The sequence below is a fragment of the Copadichromis virginalis genome, linkage group LG15 (genome assembly GCF_057382275.1).
Source record: "Copadichromis virginalis isolate Kocher_CV1m ecotype Utaka linkage group LG15, C_Virginalis_male_GT1.1, whole genome shotgun sequence".
Lineage (NCBI taxonomy): Eukaryota > Metazoa > Chordata > Actinopteri > Cichliformes > Cichlidae > Copadichromis > Copadichromis virginalis.
This window is the reverse complement of record NC_140632.1, coordinates 6,803,573-6,826,981: the sequence shown is the minus strand read 5'-3', so window position 1 is coordinate 6,826,981 and position 23,409 is coordinate 6,803,573. Positions and strand designations below refer to the sequence as shown.

At 40.2% G+C, this 23,409-nt stretch overlaps 1 protein-coding gene across 2 annotated transcripts in view; it reads right to left on the bottom strand.

The window, feature by feature from the left end:
- nkain2 (sodium/potassium transporting ATPase interacting 2) overlaps positions 1–23,409 on the bottom strand; it is a 113,436-nt gene that overhangs the window by 33,980 nt on the left and 56,047 nt on the right. For both annotated transcript variants that reach the window (XM_085431571.1, XM_085431570.1), the window contains exons 2-4: positions 23,113–23,250; positions 21,281–21,361; positions 3,084–3,284 (exon numbers count right to left, since the gene is read on the bottom strand). In XM_085431571.1, coding sequence (XP_085287697.1) covers positions 3,084–3,284; positions 21,281–21,361; positions 23,113–23,250 — 420 coding nt within the window. The remainder of the gene's footprint in view (positions 1–3,083; positions 3,285–21,280; positions 21,362–23,112; positions 23,251–23,409) is intronic.

The following is a 23,409-nucleotide window of genomic DNA, read 5'->3' as shown; positions in this document are numbered from 1 at the left end:
TGTAGCAAAACAGCGCGTTTCCTAGCATCCGGCCATGCGTCTCCCGTGGCATTGATTACTAGCATGTAATTGTCGAATATTTTCCGCCATGTAGTAAATGGAATCGGCGGCTCACCTACATGTGGAAGAAAAGATGGTGGACTCGGAACTGATGCACTCATCCTCGTCGCCAATTTGTGGTGTTTCGACAGAAGAACGGAGACGGCTTGGTTTGTAATGGAACGTATATATTCAGCAGTAGTTCGCCATTTTACATCTCACCATACACTTCACTTCTTCTCTCCTTCCATCATCCTTAGTCACAGAGCCCCCTACTGGTAACTGAGTATATGTTCATATTCAGTCCCCCTTGTAAGCAACCCTTCACCATCTTAGCAGTGTATGTAAACACAACAATAATGATACTCAATAATAATTTGTTTATTAGCAGTAAGAAAGTAAGGAGTAAACTTCACATTGCAAATGTTTCAGTTTGCGTGCTTGATTTAAATATTCTCTGCTTTATAATTTGCCCCTTGAGAAAGATGCTCCTAGAAATCCAACAGAGTCAGTCTGAAAAATCTCTTACATGTAACCTTGCGCTCTTTTTTTAAATACAGATGATTCTTTTATAACAGTAATTTTCTTTAACGTCAAAACCCAGTTTGCACAAGTGCAATGCATACATAAATCTGGCCCATAGTTTAGTCCCATTTAGATTTTTGCAAAACAATATAGTTCGATTATAAGACACCTTTTTCACAATGTTAGTCACATGTTAGAAAGCCTTTGTGCCAGAAAAGGAAGTAACAATAAATACGAAGCTTTAATGACACCAACAGACCAATGCTGGATTATGTACCAAGCATCGGTTATTCAGACAATCAACCTGATAACGACCAGTCATTTAGTTTAGGGTGTAATTCAAGCAAACTCTAACCCACCACCAAACAAGGCTGGCGGTCGCCTGGTGAACCTGTCAGACTGTTGAGTTTGTGCTCATGGAGCATGACAGTGTTTCAACACACCAATTACAGTGAGACAGTGGTACAGCTGTGCGGCGGCTTGGCACTCAGCCACACTATAAGCACCACTATCGATTGTCAGAGAGACACAGAGTAGGCATGAGAAGGGGACAGTCATGCACTGCAAGAGAGCGAGATGCAGAATGAAACCGAAAAGACGGAGAGTCACTCGCTTCCGAAACCTTTTCCCTGTTCTTTGTTGGCGTAATGATGCACGGCCGTGGCATTAAAGCTCTGACTTGTTTATTGCGTGCACTTCCTTATTTGAATGTATGTGTACAAACAGAGCTACAGTACAGAGGAAACTGATATGAGAAGTGGCAGGCCTCCCTCATTCTCGCTTTTTACTTCTCTCTGTATGTTCTCTCTTCTGATCCTCCTAATTATCACAGTTTGACAGTGCAGGAGAGGAAGAAATACTGAAGGCAGAGAGAAACAGAGAGGAAAACTATCACGTTTGGAAAAATGAAATAAAACAGAGAGACAGGCAGAAAACCGAGATAGAGGAACGGTTTCTAAAGCAGCTTATCCAGCCTATTCTATGTTAATGAGGGTATGAGTTATTAACTTAATGGAGACTCATTTTAGTCTAAAACAGGTACTAAAAAGGCCCAACCCGCTGCAGCAGACAAAGGAGCTGTCATGGCTGTGGTACACTTTAGAATACGTTCAACTTATAGCCGAATATAATTTGAATAATTGCAATTTTAAAAGCACCGTGTCACATATCCATACACAGACAAAAAAAGTACAACGCCTAGGATGTAATTGCCGCATATGTTAATACTTACCTGGACATGTAAACTAATGCAGAGATAGACAAATTTTTTCTTTTTAGTCAAATAAAAGAACCATGTAATTATTTATGATCAAAAAGATTTATTTATGGTTGGAAACAAGAAAGGCTCGATGTACTTTAATCTAACAACACCCTTAAATATGATGGTTTAACTCATTTTACTTAATTTTCTAAGACAGCGGTCCCTAACCTTTTTTGCGCCACGGTCTGGTTTAATGACAGACAATATTTTCACGGACTGGCTTTTAAGGTGTGGCGGATAAACACAACAAAATAAAATGATATGACCAAGGCAAAAACTGTGGTATTTTGTAAATATAAAAATAAACGCGAATTCACTGTGTAATTGCGTAACATTATTATTACCAGCGTCCTCCTGAAATGCGCCAACAACATTGAGAGTAACGTTCTCCTCTCTGCTCGCTATGGTAATGCGTAAATATTTCTTTCAAAATAAGACACCCAACTACAACACGGGAAAAGACCCAGGGAAACCAAGTTAACGATAAAAACCCTGAAAACCATAAAGCCTCAACTCTCGCGGCCTGGTACCAAATGACTCACGAACCGGTACCGGTCCGTGGCCCGGGGGTGGGGACCTCTGTTCTAAGACATACACAAAAAGTTCTTTTGTGGGTTTTTTTGCTTGTGTTAGGAGTTTTTTTGATCACTAGCAGACCTAATCAGCTCTAGCTAGGTCATTCTACCGCTGAAATGACAGAAAAATATTCATAAACTCTTTCCTCTTGTTGCTTGGGTTTGAAAATGTGATAAAAAGACACAAACCCTATTAAAAATATTACATTTACTAGAACTCTATGGAAATAATAATAAGAATGTTGACAAATGCAAAAAGAATGGATGAATCTGCTAGGTAGGACAGGATTAACACACTTTTGAAGAGTTAATGGTGGACAGCTGCATTCATTTAAATCCATTTCCTTATCTCCAAATATTCTTTACCAGTACTGACCAGCTATCACTGGACAGAGCCTTACTGTTCTCGTGGTGCGAAGTTGCAGGTTAAGCATAGGTGAATGCAGCCACCTGTACGCAGGCCCACTCAATGCACAGGCATTAGGTTTTTCCTTTGGAGGCTGCCTGATGTTCCCCTCATAATTATGGCAAATTTAGTCGGCTCTAAACTGCTACAGTTGTATCTACAGTACCAGCAGGTCATGACTGCCTTTTAAAGCAATAAACCCCGAGTATGTCTACTACATGCAGGCACTTGAGTTTGAAATTACAGTGCATTGTACTTATTCATCTCAAGTACTTACAGCCAGGAGTATCTGCAGCGAGGAATGAGCCACCTCTATGAACTGAAAATCCATCAGACAGCCAGATATAGATATATATCGGTGGTCCTCGGGTGCCCAGGAGGGAGGAGGGGTGATGGGCGTCACCCTGCATCCTGGGCCATTCTCCATCCACCAGGAGCGATGCATGGACAGGTTAAATGTCAGGACAAGGTCAGAGTCCTGGCAAACAGAGAGAGACAGACAGAAAGAGGTTGATTACATCCTCAGACAGAACACGAACAAGGAGCAAAGAAGAGGCCGTCTGAATATGTCGCACCCTGAGAGCTAGACAGAAATGTAAGGAGAGAGGTTTGATCTAAGATTTAGATTTAAACTCACCAGCAACTTTATTAGGTATACCTGTTCAGCTGCTCATTGATGCATATGTCTATTTAGACACATGGCAGCACCTCAGTGCATTTAGGCATGTAGGCATGGTAAAGACGACCTGCTGAAGTTTAAACTGAGCGTCAGAGTAGGGTAGAAAGGTGATTTTTAAGGGAATTTGAGCGTGGCATGGTTGCAAATGCCAGACGGGCAGACAGTCAGAGTAGTTCAGAAGCTGCTGATCTGCTGGGATTTTCCCACACAGCCATCTTTTAGAGATGAGAAAAGGGCAAATTTGGCATAAACAACATGAAAGCGTGGAACCATCCTGCTTCGTAGTGGAAATATTTTCTTCCTGTGCACGAGCTGAGCATCATTTAAACTGGTTTCTTAAACATGACAATGAGTTCAGTGTAATCAAATGATCTCCACAGCCAGCAGATCTCAATCTAATAGAGCACCTTTGAGATGCGGTGGAGTGGGAGATTTGCATGATGGATATGCAGCCGGCAAATCTGCAGCAACTGTGTGATGCTATCAAATAAACATGGATCAAAATCTCAGAGCCATGTTTCTAGCAACTTGTTGTGCCACGAAGAGTTAAGGTAGTCCAATCTGGTGCTAGCAAGGCGTACCTAATAAAAAGTCATTCCAGTGATTCTGGGCCTGGATGTGAATTGTGCACATGCAGCTACTGTCATCATTATCACTATGACAATGATGACTTGGAAACTTAACCAGAATCAGAACCAACCTATCAGTAATTAGCATCTGTGATTTTTGCCTTGCTAATCATGGGACGAAGGAATAAATATTCACTAATACTCACTAAAACACATTAAAAGCCCCCCCCCCCCGGCCCCAAACCACACATGCACACACACAAAAAAGTCATTTTTTTATGATCTGAAACTTAAGGTTAGGTTTATGGTAGGGTCACTAGAGCGTTAACTCTACTGTGGGGGTTTATAGCTGCACTGCCAACGTGGCTCCATAAATGTCAGCAACATCATTCACTATACCACTCTGACCCAGATTTAATTATCTTTTCACATACTGCCATGTATTTCCATAAAACTGCAGAAACTCATTTGAGTGGAAGAGCCCTAATGACTGGCGATTCCTTAACTTTTCTTCTAGCATCAGCAGCAGGTTTCTACATCTCCGGATGACTTTCGCTCGCAGACCTTTACTGCGCTGCCACTTTGATTTAAAACTTTCCAGCTCTAACTGCACCACTGTTGTGTCGTACTTTGTGTTTAGAGTTAAACGGCAACTTACTGTAATGCTAATTTGCAAGAAGAGAACACGGTAAGCGTGCTAGCAGCTGACGTCAGCATTTTACCTACATAACTGCACAACATCACAAAGCCACTAGCTACAGTCTGATAGCGTGTACTCATATGAGGCAGGATTGCCTTATATCGTACAGATTTGTTAATTACCTAAAACAGAGAAAGCAGCTGTCACACTTTATGTCCAAATAAGCATGAATAGTCCCCTCACTGATGGAACAAACTCTAAACTTTTACATTTTCTGTGGTAAGTCATTTCAGTTCAGCAACGCTGAAACGGGCCCAGTGTGGAGCATCTGTAGAGGCTCCTCGTCATTACATTTTCTAAAAGCCTCAAAGACGCACAATGAATCAGCTATGATTGTCGTCTCGGATTAAACAATGCACATATTAACGACTCCATTTAGCAAGAGGAGGCATAGATCATTAAACAGACAACCATGCGAACCACACGGGCGTCTGTCCATGTGTTACTTCGCCATTAGCCGAATGAGAGGCCCTAATGCTCTTTAAAAGCACCATAAATCTTTATACTAAGATATAGAAAGAAAAAAAACATCATAAAACCGATTTTCTTGTGTGTGCCACTCAGATTTAGAAAAAAAAAATCTATTAGTTTTTGTTGCAAGAAAGTGTGCCTATTGTGGTTTGATGTTACCCAAGAAGAAGATGAAACAAAGTCTACATAGCATCCTCACAACAGTCCCATAAGTACACTGTCTGCATTTAAAGTCACTTCTATTGAAGCACATAAATCCTTAAAGAGAGCTTTAAATAGAAACCCTGTTCTTACATTACCTGTTTCTACTCCATATATCCCACCTTATCTTGTCCTTGCCTGTCCCTCTTAACCTCCCACCACATCCGCACTTGGCTCTGTCACCTCTTTCTGTGCCGTTACTTAATTTTTTCCTGCTCTCTCTTTTTCTCTCTCCATTCATTTATATTGTGATCTCACCCCCCTTCCCCCCTTTTCTCCCCTTCTTATTCTTCTTCTTTCCGTGGCCTCTCTCTATTTCAGCATAATGAGTAAATGCCTCATTAGCGCAGAGCTCTGATTAATGCCATCTCCCCTTGTTGTGCTCCTCTTTTTAATGAGTAAAATCTCTCTAATTTTCTCTCTTGCTCCCTCTCTGCCATCACTCTCCCCGTGCCTGTCACTGCGTCGCCGCAGCTTTCTCTCTGTCTTCTTCTTTTTCACTATATTTCTTCATTCTTCGCACCTCCTCCCTCCCCCCCGTTTCCGTCAATGCTCCTCTCACTCTATACACCTGCTGAAATGCTGGGGAAACAGGTAATAATGATTCCAGCACAGCATCATCCATCAGTACTTTCATAACAGGCATTTTCAAATCACAAGTAATTCTCGTTAAAAGGCTGAATTTGGCAAAATGTTATGAAGACCCGAGAGAATGCGATGCCAACTCTTCTCATTCTGTGAAGGAAGCATTTATGGACATGACAAGAATAATGCGTTAAGATGCTTGGCTAAATTAGTTTAGCTAAATCGCTAACCACTCGGGGAATGAGCAAACAGAAGGAGCTGTGGTGTTTAATTTTAGATAAGGGAAATACATTTTACAAAAAGTAGTTTGGAAAAAGCTTTACTTTTTTTAGCTTTGATTATAAAATATATGAAATGTTTCCTTTAGAAAACTGACGTTGAGAAAGAAAAGGAGTCATGTCTAATTCTAAATGGCATCCTCTCAGACATCGATTTTAGCCGTTAATCTTGCTTGTTATATTCAACAAGGAATATTTAGACACTTTAAGAAAAGTTTTATTTTATTTTATTGTTTTGGACCTTGTGAGAATCTGATGAGAAAATTGATACCATTCCTATATCTGTATGTTAAATATGAGTCTGCAGCAAGGGTGTGGTTAAGGGGGGCCAGGGGCCTGGGGGGTACTGCCCCTGGCCATCAAAATTTCAATGTCCCCCCTGCTGCCTCCCCAAAAAAGAGGTCAGTAGTGAGGTTCTGGAAGTAAAAAATCCCATTAATATTCTCCAAAAGGGCTTTTAATTATGAGCCACATAATTATGTCGACCATCAAAACCATATTTACTATAAGCTATCACGTTATGAATTGATAGTATGCGTGTGACATCAATCATTTTATTCACAGTGCTACAGAAAACAACTACTCTACCTAATCCTGAAATAAAACAGTGACCTCTCTAATTGGTTATGTTGGCTGGTTGCTTTTGTGAAACTCCAGAAACCGCCCGAGCGGTGACTCTAGTCAGGCTCGAAGTGCAATACCACATCCATAACTGAGCTATATTTTAGTACACATAGGGGGCACTGCGTTACTGTACACACACAAACACAAAAAAAAATCCAAAGATATTACAACACAGTATTATCATTAACCATAAAAAACACTGATGATAAAAAGGATTCAATCAGAGAAGGGTGGAAGTCGTTCGCTTTGGACTCTGTTTGCAATTCATTATGTGAGGAACAGTTCTTTCACCAATAAAAGTAACTACAAATGCTGTCTTGTACTTTTTGTTTTTAAAAAATTTCCATTATTTTATTTATTGACTTTTTTCCCCCAAATCAAATATTTTTCTACTCATGATTCACCCCACAGCTGGTTAGCTTGGTTCAAGGCTACAAACTCTTCATATAAAAGATTTTCTGAAACGTCAGTAGAAAAAAAATGAATGAATAATTCTTTAACTAGTGGACGTCAATTTGAGCTCTACTGTACTGTAATATTAATGCAATCATGGGTGGAAATGAGAGGGAGGGGGTCTAGCTCTCCTTATACCTCATTGTAAAGTCCATTACTCCATTACATTTTTTTAGTGTATGCTGGTTCTTGTACTGGTTCCTGTAGCCAGAAGAAGGTTAACTAGCTTAGCAATGAGCAACAGCTAGCCTAGCTAGTCTGAGCTAAGAAAACCCACCTTACAAAATCTCTAAGTTAATAAATGTTAACAGGAAATATGTATTAGTGAGCTTTAAGTTTTGATATGTATTTTAATATTTCTTTAGAAGGAACCAAGATAACTGTTTTCCCTCAGTTTTACGCGTACATGCTAACCTAAGCTAATCACCTAAAAAAAATCAACTATACTAAAGCAGAGCCATTATGAAATTATGTGGTAATACTCCTCCAAAATAAACAAACAAATAAACAAAAAAGAGACTTTTCTGTTTTCTCTTTTTTCTATTGAGCCCTGTTTCAGGATTTTGTGCATGTGTATCACAAAGGTTACAGCATTTCTAATATAGCTCGGCCCCAGACTGGAACTAATAATAAAAAGCGTATTATCCCCTTTGTATTCATCCAGCTGCAGTGAGCTCTCTCAACAAGGCTCCACCACCACAGGAAGAGAAAATGTGACACATTAGAGATTAAGCTCATTTTTCCAAACCCATAAATAATGCAGATATTAAGAGTTGTAGAGTTCACAACCTGTTCAACACACTGGGAGGCGAAAAAGAAAAAAAAAGATTACTCCATGTTCACCAGTAGAACACAAAACAATTAAATTGCAGCCTGCACTGGCATTGATGTATTGAACTTGAGGAATGTATTTATCAGTGCACTATTTAACCCAGTAAAAAGATGAAGCTGCAGCTCCAAAATAATCTTGAGATCTGTGTGGTGATGAATGGGCTGTTTGGCTTGCAAGCCTAAACAAAACCCCTGGCTGAAGCTGTATTAATATTTCTAACCCAGTGTGTGTGTCTGTGTGCATGTACAAAGCACCATTCTGGCTGTTCTTAGTCTCCCTATATTGTTCCTCCTCTCTTCCTGTCTCTCATCCCCCTCTCTCTCTGGCACACACACATGCAATAGCACATACAGTCTATAATTTCCAGTGTTCTAGTTAAGGATCACGCACTCATGCTCTCAGGTCTTTGTCTCTGACTGTGGGCTAGTGCCGCTTCAATGAACCAGATCTGTTTTTTCCACCACCTTCCTCTCCATCTCTACTTTTCTCCTTCTGCCTCCGCTCTTCACTCCAACCCCCTCCCACACCTTCAGTCTTTCTCAATTTCCCCTCAATTTCCCACCTTCATATTTTCCTTTGTCTTCATCTCCCAAGAGGGAGAGGGGGGGGGGGAGACCATTCAGAGTGGTCGTTCCTCTGATGGTCTTACAGTTAACAGGGGAAGAGTGCTGCCATTGTGACATGAAACTACAGAGACTATTTCAACGACTCGAATAACAACACATGCAATCAGGCAAAAATTACATTTCATATTTTTTCACATTTTCAACTAAAAAAACAAAAGAAAAGGAAGGAAAAGTATAAGCCTTTAAAATGAATTTTGAATACCTTAGAGTCAGTTCTAACCAAAATCGATGTGTTTTTGTTTTTATTCATACAGCATGTTGAATTTCCAGTTTAATAAATGTGCCTACTTATTTCTTCTAAGTTAATCAGAAAAATATCATATGGCTGGCTGGATGGATGATGGGCAGAATAAGATGAGGGTGAAAGTAGTAGATTTTTCCCATTTGTACCCCAAGCAATAGTAGATTGTATCACAAATGCAAATATCTCGTCAGACAATCACATGGAAGAAACTTAATACATTTAAGCATGGAGCTGTGGTCAACAGGACATGCTGAAGTTCAAACTGAGCATCAGAATGGGCAAGAAACAAGCCTGGTCTGATGAGTGCATCCCTTTATGACCACAGTGTACCCATCTTCTGATGGCTGCTTCCAGCAGAATAATGTGTCATGTCATAAAGTTCAGATCATCTCAAACTGGTTTCTTGAACATGACACTGAGTTCTCTGCACTCAAATGTCCTCCACAGTCACCAGATCTCAGTCCAACAAAACCTTTTTGGGATGTGGTTGAATAGGAGATTTTTGGATGCAGCAAATGTGTGACACCATAATACCAACATGGGCCATGTTGGCAATGTTTCCAGCATATTCTTAGAACAATGCTACAAGCAAGTTTGGCAATTATGAAGGCAAGAAGGGGTCAAACCAGGTACTAACAATGTGTGGTTAGTAAAGAGTCTGGTGAGTGTATATTAGTTTATAGCTACCTTATAGCTTTCTAGTCTAAACATACCATACTAGCTCCAGCAGTTTTGTAGCAAATAAAAAGGTTTAATAGTCTAACAGACAAACCAGTCACCCAGACAGTCAGTTGCCTCAGCAGGCCACCACAAAGATCAGCAGATCATCACACTAAAGGGCAGAAAATCAGTGATGGGACGATATTAGCTTTATTCTCTCTAAAGTCAATTTTTCACTCTATTTAACTGAACCTCACTCTCTGGCTGTATCCACTTTTCTGTCATTTTCTCTCACTGTGTCTCTCTCTCTGTTATTTCACACCAACATAATCAGTCACTGTGCATCTCCCTGCCTTGTTTTGCCATAATTTCCCACGGGTGTTAGATGAGGCCTTAACCCATAATGCTTGAAGCACTTTTCTCCTATCAGATTGGATGGGGTTTTGGGGGAATTGTTTGTGTGTGAGTGTGCTGGGGGGTAGATAGTGATGAGGTCTGTTCCAGATCATAACCCTGACCTTAACCATACCAAACCTATTACCATTTCTAATCAAATGCCTCAACAAAGTCACTCTAACCTCTTCAATCTCTCTGATCGGTGGGCCAATTATAGTGCTTCTACCCCAGGTGGAATCCATAATTTCATGAAAGGGAGGGGCTGCTAAGAGAAGCATGGAGCGAGTAAACTATTTCATCCAGCCACACCTTAAGGAATAATTCAGAATCCTGTCAGAGCTTTATACTTGTGAATTCCAAAACAAAGAAGAAGAAAAAAAGAGAAAGAAACCCTAAACAATATTTTCACACGGAAACAGAACAGCTGAATTGTTAAAGCTGCGCTAATCATTATTCGTATATTAAGAAATGATCAAATTGCTGTGTGAGAAGTGAAAAGGTGTTACTTGTAAAGAAGAATGCAAAAATTCCATGCAAATTCTGCATATCCCATGGACTGTAAGGGGCTCGTTTTGGCTCTTACAAGGCCATGCACAATATCTGACTCTTTAAAGTGAAACATAACCAGATTTCTCACATATATTTAAGAAGACGTCCCCTGTCAAACCAAGACAAAGCATCTACTGATCTCAGTTAGTCCTGAGATTCATGTTATTTGAATTTTTTTAACAACACCCGATAAAATAAATTGCTTTTAAAAATGTGTGACTTTGGCTCTGATGCAGCCCCCACACTTTCTCTGAAGCCACCATTCAGTGGTCTCAGGCAACATCCCACCCACACAACTTGGTTGCATGTCACAAGTAATAGTCAACACTGAAGGCTGCTGTGCCACAGACGGGCACAGAGGGGCTCATTTGCAGACTAGAGACTCTCTGGTGTGCAAGCAGAGGTATGTTTTGAAGGTAAAAAACAGATACTGGAGAGGTTGCAAAAAAACCCAAAAAACCCAACAAAACCCCACTGCAATGCTTTAACCTGAACTCGCCATTAGCAGCAAAACCTTATGAGCTATACTTATGATGTTTCCCAGTACAAGTGAAAGCTTACAAATAACACACTTTATGCACTTCCTACTGATAAAAGAGTAATGGTATATTTGCATAGACATATGGGTAACTAAAGCTAATTTCAGTCAGCACGTTTATTTTAATCGTGGCTCAAGAGTTGGCAGTTCGTCTTGTAATCGGAAGGTTGCCGGTTCGAGCCCCGGCTCCGACAGTCTTGGTCGTTGATAAGAAGTACAATGTAAATTACAAGTTGAAGGCTAGGCAGATTAGCAGTTTAGCATTTACAGTGAAATCAAACTCTATCGCTAACATAGTTGAGCTAAATCCATTAAGACTTGAAAATAACACAAGCTGCCATCTGGGCCCTGGGACAAGTTTGACTGCAGCAGGCAAGTCAATCAAATCCATTATCTACTGTGGCATTAAGCCAATCTGTGCTCTGCTCATTTCACATGAAACTGTACAGTAAAAACGAGTAACAATCAAATGGAATCACCAGTAATAATAGCTCAGGGCTCAAGCAATAGAATTGGTGGGGTAGAAATGTCCCACTAGAGATGTGTTGAATGGGGAAGGGGGGAAAAAAGCAATTTCATGCCACAATTTCAACAAATGCATCCATTGATCAAACACAGACGGGGCAGATGGATTAAGTCAGTGACTCAGGGTGGATGTTTTAACTAGAACGCCTATGATTAAATGTGTGGGGATCCCCTCATTCATCGTCTCAATGCAACTATTAGCATAGAAGCTGGAAACCTGTTTTCAACTTTCTTCAGCAATGAATTGGGTGGCTTGGAGTTTGATTTACTATCATATTTCTACTGCAATTCATCCCGGAGTAAAAAGCCCACCGCATGCTGACAACAGGCGCATCTGATGTTAATATGAAATTGATATGAAAGCCACATTTGATATTTTTTCTTCTTCTTTTTTTCCTGCTCCTCTGTTAGATAAGCGATCCTATCTTGTTAAGAGGTTTTGTTGAACCAACTTTTTCCGTGTTTCGACTTCTTTTTTCCCCCTTGTCCCCGCTTCACCTCTTTTTCCGCGTTGAAAGACACCCGTTGATTCACTTGTGGCTCCATCTCGCAGCACATCATCGTCTTCTACAGCTCTTATCACACTTTCTCATGTCTCATCCTCTCAGTCTCTCTCTTCACCCCCGATGCCTCGCTTTTCTTCTTTTCGTCACCAAAACTTTTGGCCTTCTTTAATTTTTTTTCCTCCACACGTTTTAGTTTGTCGCTGCTTCACTGTGTATGTGGAAATCAAAACGTTTTAAGGCAGTCTGGATTTAGTCCATGCACATAAACAAATATGCATCCCTCATGCACACACACTTTCACAAATTTAAAAAGTATGCAGGACACCCTCCCACACAGTACCCCCTCCCCACCCCGACCACCAATAAATGACTGACAGTTGGTGCGTGTGCAGTTCTACGAGCCACTATCTGTGCGTTGCCCAGGGGGGTGGCTGCATCTTTTATATGACACAGTGGACTTTTCTGACACTTAGCTGTCTGAGAGTGTGCATGCATATGTGTGAGAGCGTGAATATGCGAGTGTGCGTTCGCAACATGGTGACAGTTCTCTCTCTCTCTCTCTCCACAGGCTCCTCTCCAAAACTGTCAGGGATGCCACATCAGAAATCTTTTTAAAGATTAATTTTATGGCATTGCTGCTATATTAGATAGTGCAGCAGCGAGTGACAGGAAGGATGGGACTGTGACAGACTGATATATGGTATGAATCTTGGGCTTAAACTCAAATTACTGTCAAGACAGGATGTACACCTTATCTTGCCTCTGGGGCTCCACGGGGGCCTCGTGGAAGGCAAAGATACACGTTAGATAGAAAGTTTTATCAAACACAAATGTTAGAAAAGCCAAAAAAGAAGGCTTCACAGAAAGGCAGACACAGTTATTTAGCAGAAATTTAAACATAAACAAATATAAACTGTCTGCTTATAATACGCAATTCTAATACATCTGAAAATCAGCTTGTATAAAGCGAAAACATCCATAGGTGTGTTGTTCTAGGATTTGTACACAAAAACCTGCCTCGTGCTGACATATGTTAGCAGACATGCATCAGTGTACTGTGTGTCTACTTGGAAGCAGCGTCCAAAATGAACTGTTTGACTCAGCAGTCAATAGGAGTGGTTAAAAAAAAAGCATCTTTTTTTAGCTCAATAAAGAAATTTTTTTTCAGCCTTGTTTGTGTCACATTCGTATTTATTTCAGTACACTGATTTTAGATAACCAAATATCTAGTTGAATATTAACATAAAAAGAGGCTAGAGTGAAATTATTTCAATATTCATTCATTAGTACAAGCATTAATAGAACCAAAGACACGTGGATCTCAAAATTCTACTTATCTGTTTTTTATGTGCCATGTAGAGCCTAACACTACACGCCTAACACGCCGACTCTGGCAAAAAGTAATTAAGTCACTGAAGATTAAAGTGACGGGCTGTTCATGCATCTGTTTGTCTACTTAGGTTTCTCATTGCTCAAGAGTTGTCTGCCATATTGGATGTGATACAACAACTGTTTGCTAGTGGAAAATGTATATTCCCCAACTTGCTTGCTGTGTTTCCTGGATGTTGCTAGCTGTTGCTGGGTGAAAGTGGTTGCAAAAATGGTGCTGCACCGAAAAACCTGGTTGCTAGCAGATAACCACGGTTGACTGCAGGTTTTCGTATTTGTCAGTAAATATTTGTTAACTACTAGATGAATAAGTGCGATGCAAACTAGAGATGGCGAAGTAAAAGTTGTGCCTCAGCTCTTATGCTGCACCCAGTGTGTTTTCGAACGGTGCCACTTTTACTTGCAGGTGAATGGTCTCTATGCCCATTTTGTGTTGCACTCTTCAAAGTTTCAGTACAACTCAGAGATAGCATTTGTGGTTTTTGCCACTTATTTGGAGAATACATATTTTTTCCTAGCCACAGATGGTTGTCACGGGATTACCGCCTGGTCTGTAGGCCTGTGTGACTCAAACTTTAGCAGTCATCTCCCTACAACTGCCATTCACCTCCACCATACACTAGCATCCAGTTGGGGAATACTCATTACATCCAATGGTTGCCAGATGGCTACAGACCAGTCTCTGAATGAGTAGTGCCTTATTCACTTGATCCTACGTTGTCACCATGATTGTCACATGTCCAACATGGCGGACAAGTTAATGTCATGTGGTTAGTACTCACTTGCCTGTGAAACCTCAACACATTTGCACTGTTTGCCTGCAACAAACAATCCTGATGCAGGCAAACAGTCAGGCATTATTTTACACAATGCAAAATCTCAAGTTCTGAAAGCAGCTTCCTTCTGTGACTGGTGCCAAATTATAATGGCTGCTCTGCCATTATAATTTGATCTAATTCCTAAGTCCAGTAACAAATAATTCATTCTACATTTTAAGAATCGCTTTACACCAATATTTTAAAAAGAATAATATTGTTTAACCCTAACCCTAAAAAATCTGGGCATGTCCCCAATTAGTCTAAGGCTACAGGTTAAGATGTACTGTGTGAATATCCCACTACTTTGCATCTGATTGGCTAATATTCACTGCTTGGCTATGTTTATGGCTAAACGGTTAGGGCTGGTAAAAAAGCCAAACTCTATCACAGAAAGAAGAGCACAGTAGCATCACCCCTGTTAATGACATCGTCCTAGCGTTTTGTTAGTGTGGCAAAGACAACCTTTTGAAATTTACTCAAAGAATCGGAAAACATACCCCACCTGGTCCTGGTACAATCTAATATTAGATTGTATTAAATGGTACTTGCTACTATTGGTCAGAATGGATAAAGACCATCATTGGCTTGATTGCTCACACACTGAAACAGATACCTGTAGAGTCATGTAATATGTAATTTTTCTTGGTATTTTATAGACAAAATTCAGTTCAGTTCAGTTCATTTTTATTTCACAATCATTACAAAATATGATTCCGTTATTTGTTTGAAAAGGAGTAGGCAGAAGTATTTACTTATTTGCAGAAAATAATGCAACCGTTGCTGTCTCTAGATTCATGAAAGATCAAGGAAGGTCAGCTTTGGTCAACATAAATGAGAAGACTTAGAGGATGTTCAGTTTAGTTAAATAAAAAGGAGAATTTTTTTAATGTAGTATCAGTGCTTCCCATAGGCCTGAAAAATAAAGCTAACATATCAAAGGAGGCAAACTGAAGTTTCTCTCAGTGCCAATTGAGGTTGGTTCCAAAAGGGAGTCAATGCCCATAGACTCCATTCTAAAATGGCCAACTTTACAGCATTAAAATTATATTTACAGGCCGCAAAAAAAAAAAAAAACTAAAAAAAAAAGAAAGAAAAATCATTTTCTCATCCCGCAGCAACTCTGAGTGGGGTCATCCACCTGGATAATTGAGTTAGGCAGCCTATCAGCATCTGCTAGGCCTCATCCACTCTTCACTGTGTGTGTGCTGCTGGAGCATTTTTAATGGATTGGCTGGCTAATATTATGGCTTGTTGTGCAGAACAGACCATCCAAAAAGCGTCTACCTTGGATTTACTGGGGGAAATACTAGTATTTTATCAGTCTGTTACTTTAGCCAATAACATGGCACTCCACTCTTTAAGTTCATAAAGCTTGGCTTCAAAAAGCCAGCATAGCAGTAACATCTCAGTGATTCCTAGCATTATACGAGGCACAGCATTGATTTTAATGAAACAAACACGCTGGATACAACTGCATTTCCATTAAATATGGGTAACCTTAATCTGCTGATGAAATCTGTGTGATACTGTTGAAATCTCCAGAAGAAGAGAATATGCCAGCTGTCAACTGCTGTTCCCACCGTTAATAAAAACTGTCAAGCTCAAAATAATTCAGGAATAAAAAAGTGAGTTCCCCCTAACTTTGATTTACGGGCTTGCTGTGTGTTTGTGTGTGCATGTCTGTAAGCGTGGGACAATGTCAGTGAGTCATCGCTGACGTGCACCATGCTCCCACAATGTCCTGTTAGCTCTCAGTGTCATGATGTCTCATCAAACCCACTTTGCCGTAATCTCAGTCATGATAATGATCTGCCTGTTCTTTCAGCGTCTGTCCATCTGGTTGCCTGGTTTTAGGACGTCAAACTGAGCTGACAAACGCGGACACCGCCCACCCATCCACCCCCACCCCACCCCCATCCACCCCAACCACTCGGTGTCTCTCCTACTTTTCCACTCACTTTCATGGGGGTTTACTTTCCTTATCAAGAAGAAATGTCATGGGCATTTGGCAAATGCCATACCTTTACAGGCCTAATATTTCTGACTTTTCCTGCTGTTGTACTACAAAACACCAAGAACATTTGCAGTTAGCAGAACATCAAAACAGCCTGTGTGCCGTGCACCGCATGGTTAAAATGAAATCTGTCATCAGGAAGGAATTGAGAAGATTCGATGCCTTTGCCTGCAATATTTCCCCTAGTTTAAAACATATCATGCAGAAAAAATATATAAAATGAAGGCAGGCCCCTAAGCGCACACTTATTTCCCTGATAGGCTGATAAACGTACAATCTGCATATCAAGTCTATTAATGGTTAAAACTGAGTGTTGGGCTGAAAAAAATGACATCAAAGCTACATTACAAATCCAAGTGTCAGTGATAACATAGCGTAAATCAAAGGACTGTCACCCTCTTTCATTTGGAGATGCCAGATGGCTTTTATGAAGAAAAATGCAGCGTGTCACAATCAGTTTTGTTCCGTGACCCCGCAGTAATGGTGTGAGTGTATAAAGTAATGGGCTGTACACAAATCCCTGCCCTGTATTGTCCACTAATAGGAGTGCCTTCTCAACAGGGCCACGTTTCCCCGTGTCTCTACAAAAGAAATTTGAAGGAGGAGGGGGAATGAAGAACGAGGCGAGAGATGAAGATGTGCGAGACAGAAGAGGAGCATGGGACTTTGGAAAGCAACTTGAAAAAGACTTGATTATAGGGTGAGCAGAGGGAGAGGAGGGATGACTTACATGGAGACAGAGAGAGTGAGGCGCAGGAGGAGGGAGAGAGAGAGACTGAGCGAGAGAGTGGCATTGAGAAGCAAATGAGAGAGAGAGTTTCAAAGAAATTTCATTTATATCATGGCATTCTTGAAGCGCGTGCCAACCTCAGCCTTATCAAATACCGACAAGTGGCAGCGTGATACATAAATAGAGGCAGCAGGAAAAGAACATGTCACGATGATACTCATCTCACTCTCTGGTAAATATACTGTACAAACCATGTATTATTGATACACTCGTATTCAAATCCGAGCTTGAAGTCTGTTTTCGCTGGGCTGTCATGATATTGATATATCAACTTTTATCAGCTGCTGGTTGGGATCCAATTAAATCTGGCGCTAACATCTAGTTTCCCTCAGGGTGATTAAACCGGAGAGTGTTATAGACCAGGAAGCCCACAGCTGACCAGCTAAAAGGTCAGCTGGGATTCCTCTACATGTGGAACTGGTTATTCTACACACCTGCAATCCACTTTGCAACCCACCTTCATCTCCAGCCTCTATATATATAAAGGCAGGGAGGTGCATTGTCTGCTCTGAGGCCATTTACACAAAGCATGAATTTCTGAGTTTTTAGGATGAGAACTTCTCCTTTAATGCAGCGGTCCCCAACCTTTTTTGCCAGTTAAACCAGTACAATACCAAAAAACAGAAAATTTATTCATAAAGACCCAGGGAAACCGAGTTAACGATAAAAACGATGTTTTAAAAAAAGGATAAAAACTGGTAAAGACCCTGAAAACCATAAATTTTACACCCAAGCCTCAACTCTCGTGGCCCAGTACCGGCCCGTGAGTCACCCGTAGGTTGGGGACTGCTGCTGTAATGTATATACACACCAAAACTCAGCACCAAGCTATCAAACCAGCATCAGAAACAAGACGAGCTGGTTCTGATGTTTCTAAACAACAGAAAGAAAAACTGAGATTCTGGGTTCATCTAATCCTCCCGAGAGGTAAGAAGCAGGGAGAATTTCATGGTTTGGTCCAGGAGTTGAAGTTATATCGGAGCTGCTTTTGTACATATTTCAGGGTAGTTTAAGCTCTTTGGCGGAGTTGGGACCACCTCTGAGGAGGCAGAGAAATAATTTCAAAGCTGACTGACCCTTACCTGCGTCTAGCTGTGTCTGAAGTAAAACAGTATTATATTACTATTTGTATATTCAGTACCGATGAGTGTTTTGAGATAAGAGCGCACTTGTTGCCAAATGCAGTGATCTGATTGGTCAGATCTGTTTATTTGCATCTGAAAATCTTTAAAAATCAAGCTTAATCTTAAAAAGCAAAATGCAGCACGCCTGCATTAAAGATAGATGAATCTGAAAAATATTTTTAACATACAATATATTTGTACAGATTTACAGTTAATGCAGAAGGGATGAGAGGGTCCAAAACAGAACCATACCAATATAAATCAGTATAGATGGAAGTATCCAAGTTAAATAGCTTTGGGGATTCAGTGGTTGCTGGAAGTTGAGAGAAGTTTATGTTGGGACCTGCTCACTTCAAGTCACTGAGCATAATTTACCTCCCACTGTTCACCACATCGCTGCAAATCACTTCCAGTGTTTAAAGCTGTTCTAAGATCTTAATTTTGTAAAAAATTTTGAGGCCTGTTGCCAAATTTGTTGTTATTCTGGCGTTGACTACCACTCACAATGCGGGGGTACAGAAATCAGTTTTCTTATGTTTTAAACTGGATGTGTACACCTGTGGAAACAATATCAGACTTGTACTTGTTTTACATGTGGACCAGAATAATAATAGCCCTCAGGTCAGAAATTAAGCCTCAGAACGGTTGGTGATGGATTTATATCTCACACTGTATAACAGCTGGTGGAGCCGATCGGAGGAGAAGCGGGACTTTGTGGTTTTCTCTGCTGCGGTAACTGGGTCAAGGAGGATGTGTCCTTGAGGCACGTGCAAACTGTTCTGGTCATAAAAGCAAAGCTGTTTAGCATCTGGTTTGTGTGTGCTTCTGTACGATTGGTCAGCGGGTAATTGATGACGGTATTGCTAATTAACTGGCTGCTTTGCCCTCATTAGAAACCAGATGTGTTGATTTTGGTCAGGAGAGCTGAAGCCTTTTAAATGACTTTATCTTACAGAACACAGACTAATAATTTTAACCCAAAGAAAAGTGATCCACACTATTTATTTTGCTGTGCCATTTCCGCATGTTTCTACCTTCCACTCTATCCGTTTAAAATGACAGACTTGCTCGTTTTTCCCGTGTGATAAAAACGAAACCCAAACAGTAGTCCCCTGTTCTCTCAGTTTCAGTGGTTTCTGTTACAACTAGGCCATGGGGATATTGAGAGGTATATACCAATCAGCCACTGACCCACTGTCGAATGCGGTGAATAAAATTTATCGCCCTGCTATTTGGATTTCTGAACAGAAGGCGGATTTTAGACAACTTTCAACTCAAAATTGAAATGTGTAAAAATTTGTGAAAAAGGCTGAGAGTGTAGACTGTGTGCTTGTGTGGGAAGAGCAGAAACGGTATGAGTATATGCAACAAGTACCAGATATAAAAGAAATTGTACTCCCAAATATCATTAATTGATTGATGGATGACTGATGGAAAAACCAATAAGATGTAGATTAGAACAGATTAAGACAGATGGTATGAGGCGGCTGTAACCGCAGTCCTGTGTCAGATATTAAACTGATAGCAAGCATGTTGTGAAACTGTCCAATAAAATAAGTAAATTACAGAGAAGTGAGGCAATTTTTTTTTTTCAACAGCCACACACCCGAGTGTGTAATCAGCAATAATCAGCACTCACATCAACTGATTTCTTCTGTTTATGGAAGCACTGATTAGCCTTAATAAATCATCGAATCTGATAAAATACATTTAAATCAACAAATTTGGAGTTTAGATAAGGCTAACTTTTGAAAAACACATCAAAAAGAATTTGAAAACCCTCCAGTCATCTCTAATATTTATTAGTGGATAATAGCAACATAGTGATTTTAAAATCAAACCAATGACGGCTGAAAGGAAATAATTTCACTACAATGCAATGTTCCACTAAGAAATCTTTGGTCTTGACATTCATGCACATTTTGCTTTGGCACATACCACCAATCTCACCACTGTTGCACTCAAAGTACCCCAACACTCCATATAGCAGTGCTCCCCAATGGCCGCTGCCTTCCCCTAGCGGGACGATATATCCTGGCCACAGAAAAAGCTCAGCAACAGCTCAAGAAACATAACAAACCATCCAGCCTTGCCAGACCCCAATCGATCAATCAGTCAACCAAGCATCTACAAAATGCACTGGAACAAGCCCGATCCGCAGAGGCCAAAATCCATATTTCACAAGACCCAAAGGGTGCCAGAGACTGCAGGACATCCCCAGAAGAATTACAACTAGCTTGGTGACACAAGGGGAACCAACGTACATGTAATGGCAGACGGTTTTAAAGTTGATTAAACCCTCACAAATAATCAGCTTATTTAGTGAGTTAATTCTTTTCTTAATATTTGTGTGACTCATATAGCATGCTGGGAGTAAACAAAGCCATATCTAAATGCAAAAAATAAAATAAAATAAATAATAATAATAATTAAGTTCCCTACACCACTTGAATGTGTGTTATCAGATTTATATCCATATTTTGCAATGGTGCTCCCTCCCCTCTACGTGATGGTTGAGAGGTGCTTCATCAGAGGCGGAAGTTTGACCGAGGTCCTGGTGGTGATCGTCTCTGCTGAGACCTGGGACAGCAGTACAGTGCTGAATTTCAGTTAACCTGAAGGAGAAAGGTCAACCCTTTCTCCTTCAGGTTGAGGGATTTTGGCTTAATACATTTTCATGGGACTGCGTTCAAACTTTGTGAACAAGTAAACAAGTTTGAGAACACGTTACCCAAATGAACAGTGTGGCTCAAGTCACTGTGTCTAACCTGTGTGTATAACACAATATGTATTAAACTTGCAGGCAACTTGAACTTGTTTAGAGAATCAATGCATTGCTAGTTTGGGCCTTTTTTTGTGTTAACGCTGGCACATTAAGACTTGACAAAGAAAAATGTTCTTACTCTGGACAGGTCTCCAACCTCCAGGTAAAAACAGATGATGAAAACGTTCCAGGTCATCCAGACTACGAGCCAGGCTGCATACTGCGGAGAAACAGGCAGAGAGATACGCAGAGAGGAAAGTGAGATGCCGACAAGACTTGACAAGCCTTTGTTAGAGAATTTAAAATGCATCTTCGTGTCTTGCATTGGGACTGGGTGAGACGGAGAGAAAGACAGAGGGCGGCTTCACTTTTGATGTCGTTGAGATGCAAAGAAACAGAAACAACGGCAAATAGTACAACAGATCACCTGAATCAAACCAGACAGGAAGAGAAAATGGATAGGGGTGTTGTGTGTATGTGTTTGTGCAAGTTATAAGAAAGCGAGAATGATTTTACAAGCTTTGATACAACTTTCAGTCTCTTTCATTAACTGAATCTTCTTACTAAACCTTGTGTGTCTACTTGAAGGTCTTCTGATTGGATTAATACAATGTGGCAATGTGAAGGGGAGCTTTGCACTAATCTGCTAATTCCTCCTCAAAAGTTCTTCCTACTCCCACTCTGTTCACACCATCTTTTTACACACACACACACATATATATATATATATATATATATATATATATATATATATATATATATATATATATATATATATATATATATATATATATATATATATATACCGATCAGCCACATCACCACCTCTAACCTATTAGAGCGTGAACATGGGACCTCTGGAGTCTGATGGCACCAGGATTCTGGTATAGACTGGGTGGAGCTGCTTTACATTTGGCTTTTGTCTGCACATCCCACAGAAGCTTGATTAGACTGGGATCTTGGGAGTGTGCAGGCTCTGATAATGCCTTAGGTCCTTGGGTTCTTTGTTTTAAAAAAAAAGTTTTGCTAGCAATGTTCCAGGTTTTTGATTTGCTATTCAATTAAACAGGAGAAAACCCAGGAGTAGTCTGAAAGCCAGAAAAATGAGGTTAAAATTGGTCCATACAAATAGATTTTATGTATTTAATGTCTGTTTAAAACCATTATTCAAACTCTTTAATAATCAAATTGTATTTTAAATCCCTTAAAAACACGTCTGCAACACGGCGGTACAGTCACATGGAAAACAAAGTGTTCACTGTGCAGTCCTGTGAAAAACTAATTACACTCCATAATTCTAGCTTGTAGAAGCACCTTTAGCAGCAATAAGTTGAAGTAATTGTTTTATGTATGACTTCATCAGTCTCTCACACTGTTGTGAGGGAAATTTTGGACCACTCTTCTTTACAACATTGCTCGAGTGCCTTGAGGTTTGCGAGCATTCGTCTATGCACTCCTCGCTTAAATTTCTGCCACAGCATTTCAATCAGGTTAACTCGTACTAGGGCACTGCAGCACCTTGATTCTTTTTTTCTTCAGCAATTCTATAGTAAATGTGCGAAATGCACGTGTCAAAATAACATGAACATGAATGCCTGGAACCAGATTTCCCAGCAACACTTTACATTGTGATGAGATAATCAGAGTTATTCACTCAAACTGTCAATTTTAATGTAGTGGCTCATCGGTATATAAAATAAATACAGTACATGGTCTTCCATCAATCTTGCATCCACCAGCAGATGCGTTTTTATTAATTATTAATGCAAACTGTTTAAATTTTCTCTGTTATCCATTCAAGTGGATTTCATAGTGCATCCTCCAGGTATGAATGAAGTTTTCACTGTCCTGAACTTTTTTTTAATGAAAGGTTGTGAAAACATCAAACATACTACTTATATAAGTTATAAAGCTTTAAAAAGAGACAGAGCAGAGTATACGTAAAATGCTTGTTTTGAGTGCAAAACTCACCCCAGTGACATATCTCGGCCTGAACTGAATGGTGCCAAAAAGGCCCAGGATGACAACAATGATGTGCAGGAAGTTGGTCAGGATGGGAGCCCACTGGTATCCCAGGAAATCTATCACCTGGCGCTCCAGCACACTGACCTGATAGAAAAAAGAAGCAAAGGAGTGAGATTAGACGCAAGAAAACAAAGGCATGTTTTCTGTAAAACATTTGACTGTTAAAGGTAAAACTACCAACAGTGACAGAAATGACATAAAACTCTAGTTACAGCTTTGCAGTATGGTACACCTCTACCAACC